The following is a 7,293-nucleotide window of genomic DNA, read 5'->3' on the forward strand; positions in this document are numbered from 1 at the left end:
ATATATATATATATAGAATAATTATAAATATATATGTAGATATTTTTTTATATCATATATAATATTATATTGCATTTGTTGGCATTTTTTGTAAAAAAAAAAAAAGACTGTTTTGTAGTTGAAAATGAATTAATCCATTTTATATTCTTTCTTATGAAAAAATTTGTTTCAGTTTTCAAACAACTTTTAGAAATGAATTAAGTTTGAAACCTAAGATTGTATTGTAATGACATCAATTTTATTATAATTTGCTTTTAAACTCATTTTTCTAACTACAAAAGTTAATTCATTTTAAAATATATTCTCCAGCTCAAATGAAAAGTTTAGTGCTCATCTTATATTCCAATTAGATGAATTTGCATATGAAAATAATGTTCAATTAGGTAAATATGTTAATAATTTCAATTTATTATTATATTCATAATTTTTAATGTTTTTTTCAATGTAAGGTAAAGAAAATTTAAATGTTCTAATTTGTTAAATTAACATAGCAGGATTGTTGTTTAAGTTAATTTCTCTATATTATATTGAATTTTTAAATTGAATTTTTCTTGTTATTGAAAAAAAGGCAATAATTTTTAATAAATGTCAATGTTCAAACATTGGATTAAAATACACTACAGAATCTAGGGATATGTTATCATCTTGAACCAAGTACCATATATCTGTAAATTATATGTAAGAGTTATTAATAATATTTTATTCTAGAGACAATATTGATTTTGTTGAAAGATAAACCAGAATTTGTTGATATCTGTATTAAATGATATGTATTTAAGTAAATGAAACTTTATTTTCTAAATATAGTGAACCTTGATTTTTTTTTCTTTTATCTATTGTTTTCCTGGAAATATTCAATTTTTAGGGTCTCTAAACAAATCCTATCTAAAACATGGAAATTAAACACATCAGTTCATCAAATTTACGATTTTCTTGTTTATATTGGTTAGACTTTTTAATCCTGAAAAATGTTAATACCAGAGTCATTGTTTTTAAGAAAGAGCAACACCACTCAAATGTTAGTACACATCAATACTAGTAACAATGGTTGATGTTTCTGGAACATGATGTAGTAGGTAGTGGTTTAGATGATGTACTGTACATTTAAATGTGTAAGCTTGCAAGTGTTCTATCTTTCAAACAATATACTGGAATGATGGATGTGATGACGATGAAGAAGCCAAGCTCGAACCAGTGCCAAGTTTTATCAAAGCACTTTAAACAGTTATGTCTATGAGAGCATTTTTTATATGCTCACAACATCATTGAAAGAGACCAAGCAAACATTGTGAATATTGAAAGTTTAACTAATCAGTTTATTTATATGGAGTGTCACATTCCCTGAATTAGTATAAAAATGATTTTTTTGGTAGAATTATAAAATATGATGGTATCATCATTAATGCAAAAACAACTTCAAGTTCTCTAAAAATATAACAAATAATAATCTGCTTTACTGGAGTTCACTTTGACAAATTATTAAAGTGAACTTTACTAAAGCAGATATATCTTGATCAAGAAAATTTCTACATTATAAATTATTTACAGAGAAATATAATACAGTAGAGCGTTGATTTTCCGAAAGTCAATAATCCGAAACGTTAATCATCCAAAAGAATTCCAGTCGGCAAATTTAAATTTTCGCCAGTGCTGTGGCGCTTCAATCTTTGGCTATGTCTTGGGCTACTCAAATATTTTACGTTTTTGATACTAAATTAACATCTGAAGTATAATTTTTTATTATTTTTATATTTTTCAATATATTTATTTTGTTTGTACAAAATAAAAAAATAATTTTTAATGATACAATAGTCTTTGCTAAGCTTAACATCAACGAAAATTCAACGCAAAGTGACACGCAACGGAGAAAAATTTCGACATCGTTAAACTATTTTTTCGTACGTAAATCAGTTATCCGAAATATCAGTTATCCGGACAACCCCAGTCCCCAATTGATTCGGAAAATCGACACTCTACTGTATTAAATATAATTGGAACTATTATAAAGTAAAATTGTCACATTTAGCATTTGTTGGAGAACATAAAATACAAGTCATTTTAATTTTACAATTTGGACTTAAAATGAATTGCTTGAGTGCATATTAAATACAGAAAAGTACTTTTTGTAATGATACATAATTAACACAATTTACAGAGTATCAAAAGTTTTACATTAATTTTTCTTGTAATAGTTTCAGAATAGATAAACAATAATTTTTATTATCTACTTGTATTTTTTTAGGATACTTTGTGAATTACATTTGTAATGAACTAGAAAACCCAACACAACCTAATGAAATTGAAATGGTCAAGAAGCCTTCAAAAGAGGAATTGAATATGCTTTTTGTTAAAAATGAGAAAGAAAATATAACATTATTTTGTGATAAAGGTAATTTGTTAATATTAGCGTTTAATTTTGGCTTTTTCAGTGTTAAGATTATTGAAAAACCTGCATCAATGAACATATTGTAAATATTGATTTTGTGCATTAAATGTGCAAATAATAATTATTTTCCAGACATGTTACAGTATACATAAGATTCACAAAAGATACACATACTCCAAGCATGAACCTGTTTTTGCTGTTTGCATCAAACTTTCAGAAAAAATACTGTATGCATGTTATTGAACACAAAACACATTTGCTAGCTCTAATGAAACAATGGTTGATCAGCACAATACAATGTAGACTATGTATATTTTACTAAATTACACTGTCTAGGAGTCTGAAGTCCTTCTAACTATTCTGATTTGTGGAATGTTAGCATGCTGGATCATCAGCAGACAACTCCAGATTGTCAGTTATCAGAGATTTTTCAGAAGGTACCAGATTACCGAACATTCTGGATTACTGAGTGTTGAGTTAAATTTTCACTACTACTGTATTATTGTTATACCATTCCATTTAAATATCAGTTTGATCTTTTTTAAAGTTTGTTTTTATTAGTTCAAATACCTATTAATATAATAATTTAACAAGTCTGCAAGTTAACAAATTCAATGCCATTATCTGTTTAAAAATTCTAGCAAGAACCATTATGATTCAATTTTTAATTAAATAATTTTAATATGATGATACTAAAGCAATTGTTCTTAACCGAAATTTCACAAAATTTTCCAGTAAGTACTGTAAGCTCTTTAGAAAAAATTTCTGTATCATAATACAGTATAATTAATATAAAGATAAAAACATGTAAATAATTATAAACCAATGATTCATTAGTATGACTTATTACAAAATTATTTTATATTGTTAAATTGACCTCACTGACTGACGTGAAATGTTTGAATACACCAATCTTAAAATGCAATAAAAGCTTTACTAACTAGAGCATTTTCGATCATTTTTAATGACCTTCCTCAAATAGAATACATAACAAAATGCCAAACAAAAGTTTAAATTCAAACATTCTATTGGGTTGTTCAGAAAGTAATTTCGTTTTTTTTTTCCTTGGAAAAAACACAATATTTTTATAATAAATAAATATTTTATTGAATTATATATTGACCATATTGGTCAAATANATCCCATGTTTATTCAAAACCATCCATAATTGTTGAAGATAGTGATACTCATAGTTGAAGCTGATGTCTCAACCTCTCTCCAAACAGATATTTTTGATATAGTCTTTCACAACATGAATAGCAAGAGTTCAAAATTAAGGGAATTTTACCAGAATATTTTGAAAATTGTTTATTATATTGTATTATAAACTTTGTAAGTTTGTGTAATGTATTTGCCAGAGATTGTCAGTTGTTCAATATAGAGATAAGATTACTATAGGAAGAATTCACAATTAGGAAATTTCCTATAGTTTTATTCAAATAAGTTTTTAATTTGATTATACAAATAATTTTAATGCCCATTTAAAAAATTTAATAACTGATTATTTTAATTTATTTGTTGCTGGATATTAAGCTAAAATTTGCTAAGGTGAAAAAGTTGTTTGATAAAGATTATAGTAAATACTATCTGAAATATATAATTTGATATCATATGATCTTTGAGAGGAAGTAAATTAAAAATCTATAATTATTATTTTATGAATTCTTATTGATGAGAAAAGATGCCAAAAAATATTTCTAGTAGTGTGTCTGAGTTAAATCAAAGATAAGAAAATATATCATGCCATAAGTGGGGAAAAAATAGATATAATTGCAAGAATCCTCAAGTATTAGATCAGACTATTTACACTGTACTGTACATGTAAATGAGAATATAAAGTATCTACCAAATTTTGATTTGTACTTCAACATATATGGACACTTTAATATATTTTTGTTACAATTAACGTTGTCTTTTTTAATATAACCATTCATCTTTTATTGCAATGAAAATAGTATTATATATTTTTAAGGTTAAATNTGGCTTCAACTGGCCATCCAGAACATGGTGCATCTTCAATATTGAAATTGCCAGAACAAAATTTTGTAAACCAGTTTTGGCACTGTCATTCTATCAATACATCTTCTCCATACACATCACACAATTTTTTTCTCGCTTGAACAGCATTCTTACCTTTTCAGTAAGAAAAGAGCAAAATATGCCGAAAATGCTGCTTTTGATCTTCCATATTTGATGGGACACAAAAAATAAACAATTGCACGAAATCAAACAAAATTTTTTACAAATAAGCCTTAAAATGCTAGCTGTCAAAATATATAATGATAATACGGTTTAGAATTAAAATAGCGAGAAAAATACAACTAATCCGTCTAGTGGTAAAAAAAAAAGAAATTATTTTCCGAACAACCCAATAGAATATAAAATTAAAACATGGCAATCAAACCGTTAACAAATAATAAAAAAAAGAAATGAATGCATAACTTTAAACTAGTTAAAAAATAATAACATATGAACAGTTATTTATTGTGACATCGTCATAATGCTGGCTGCAATTTTTAATTTATTTAACTTAAAATATATGCTCTCCATCTCAAATTAGTACTGGCCAAATTAGTACTACTCAAACTAATTTGAGTAAATTAATACTCAAATTAGTGTCTTGCCCCTGTACTGTACATCATACTTTTCCTTTAACAATAGAGTCATGCCAGTCATCTATTAACTGCTTTCAGGGGAAAAGTTTTGAATTGAAATAACATGACTTTTGGTTTGCATCGGAAGTTTGTTTATAGTTAATTGGGAGCCTCCTGCCTCTATAGTTTCCATATCTAATCTCAGATTTCATGTAATTAAGTCTGTTGTCAAGATTAAGGAAAGACAGATGGATGACAGTGAGAATTTATAGGTCTATAATTCTTTCAAATTGCAGCCCAAAAAGACTGCAATTTGAAAAAAGTAAAGTATAATAAATACCAAGAATAAACAGATAAATACATAAATAAATAAAAAATATAACAGTCCATGCCATAGTCATCATAGGGGTATCCAAAAAAGTGGGGTGTGGATGTGTTGGGGACACGGCCATGTGTTTTACGTGAATATTTGTATGTTAACGGGTAATATTTTTACGTTCCCAGCACCGCTTCACTCTATCATATGATGTTTTATGGGTATCAATGGCTTGCTCAACCGTATACAATTTCTATATTTTTATTTGGCTTTTCAATGAGTATAGGCTGACATTGTATTGAGTTTTCTTAATTTTTAACTTTAACACCATATATCAGGCATGGCCAACATACAGCCCGCGGGCCAGATGTGGTCCGTCTAATGAATTTATGTGGCCTGCGATCTCAATCTTTCAATATTAGCTACTCAAGTCCAAATAGCTCGATGAAAAATTCTGATGGCTAAAACAAAAAATAAAAAATAAAAAGGTCAACAACTCACTATGCGTTTAGAGTTAACCCTCCATAACAAATCTTAAGTACAGCCTAGAATGTTGATAAAGCATGATAATGTGAAAAGTGTATTGTAATCTCTATCTACAATTTAGTCTCTGCGGGGTCTGACACCACAATGAGATCTCGCATCATCTCAGAATCTTCCTATGGCAGCCTCTGGTTCGGCCCGTGGAAAAAGTTTTCTTTTCAATTTGGCCCAGGGGCAAAAACTGTTGTCCACCCTTGTCATATATATTCACCTTAACTATTCCACACTAATGTTTTGTATACGCAATCGATAAATATTGACGAGAGCTGTAAATTGAAACTCAAATGAGCATCGTAGCTTCTCCAAGTCAAAATGTATACTAAACAGAAAGTATCAATATGTGATGTGGCAACCTCAAAATGGCAACACTTCCCCCTCTACCACACACGATGTGTGACAGTTCCCACTCAACGTAATAAATTCTTTGATCCTTTAACTATCAAGTGGTGTAATTAAATTTTGGATATAGATGATAGATATGTAGCTGCAATGCCAAACTGTATCCCCCGATTTTGTTATCAGTTTTCTGAATTGCCTCCCACTACAGAAGCAAATTTAAAGACATATTCATGTCAAAAGGACTTCCACACTGCTGAAAGAGAGTTAATGTCCCTGAAGTTGACAGATCGTCCATGATACAACTCTTTGAAAATATGAAAGACCTCTGCATGTTATATGTGTCAGCAGCTCCCCATATTTTGGATAGTTCTAGCTTGGTTCATTCCACATTTGTATAACCATTATTAGCAATAGCATATGCTGTTAAAGCTGGGTTAGATTTTCTGATGCCATCCAGGTGCTCTTGTAAATCCTGTTGAAGGGATCTTAAATGCCTCAAATTGTTATTGGGAGATGAGGGAAGACCAATCAGAATGAGGAATAGAGGCAACAAATACTTTAAAAACTTATGTTTCAAGGACAATGTTTTTTGCTCCAAAAATTTATTCTTCCTCCAAGATCCACTGTTCATTCTCCAAGTTCCATTATTCTATCTCCCAGATCCATTCTTTCTCCAAGATCTGTTTGATCTGAACTTACCAGTGTTTCAGAGGCCATTGATCCTGCAGAAGACCATCAACAAGGGACTGACAAGGGAACTGTCGGAGTGTCTTCTAATAAATTTTAATAAAATTTAGTTAATAACTACAGTCGACCCCCCTATAAGATATAGATACGTTCCATTCTTTAGGAATCCGATTTCTTACGAGTTGTTCCAATCACAGCCCGACACGTGTCAAGTTTACGGACTACGGCTGATTGAAAGGTTTTCTTCCATAAAATTAATCGATTCTAGACTAATCCGACTCAACATTTCCAAAATACGTATATTTTTTTTGGAAATAATCCGTATAAACTATGCTATAAACAAAAAATTGTAGGATTACTTACCGAGTGTCACCATTCGACATCGCCATTGCTCAACATTGTTTTCGTCGCGGAACAGCTCAGCAAAG

At 29.2% G+C, this 7,293-nt stretch overlaps 1 protein-coding gene across 1 annotated transcript in view; it reads left to right on the forward strand.

Annotated features, from left to right (window-relative positions):
- Positions 1–7,293, forward strand: part of LOC111618971 (DNA-directed primase/polymerase protein-like) — a 42,938-nt gene that overhangs the window by 27,463 nt on the left and 8,182 nt on the right. Inside the window, exons 7-8 of the mRNA XM_023360598.1 lie at positions 310–383; positions 2,243–2,389. Coding sequence (XP_023216366.1) covers positions 310–383; positions 2,243–2,389 — 221 coding nt within the window. The remainder of the gene's footprint in view (positions 1–309; positions 384–2,242; positions 2,390–7,293) is intronic.

The sequence above is a fragment of the Centruroides sculpturatus genome, unplaced genomic scaffold, assembly GCF_000671375.1.
Source record: "Centruroides sculpturatus isolate CEXI.00-Female unplaced genomic scaffold, Cexi_2.0 scaffold241, whole genome shotgun sequence".
In the NCBI taxonomy this organism is placed as follows: domain Eukaryota; kingdom Metazoa; phylum Arthropoda; class Arachnida; order Scorpiones; family Buthidae; genus Centruroides; species Centruroides sculpturatus.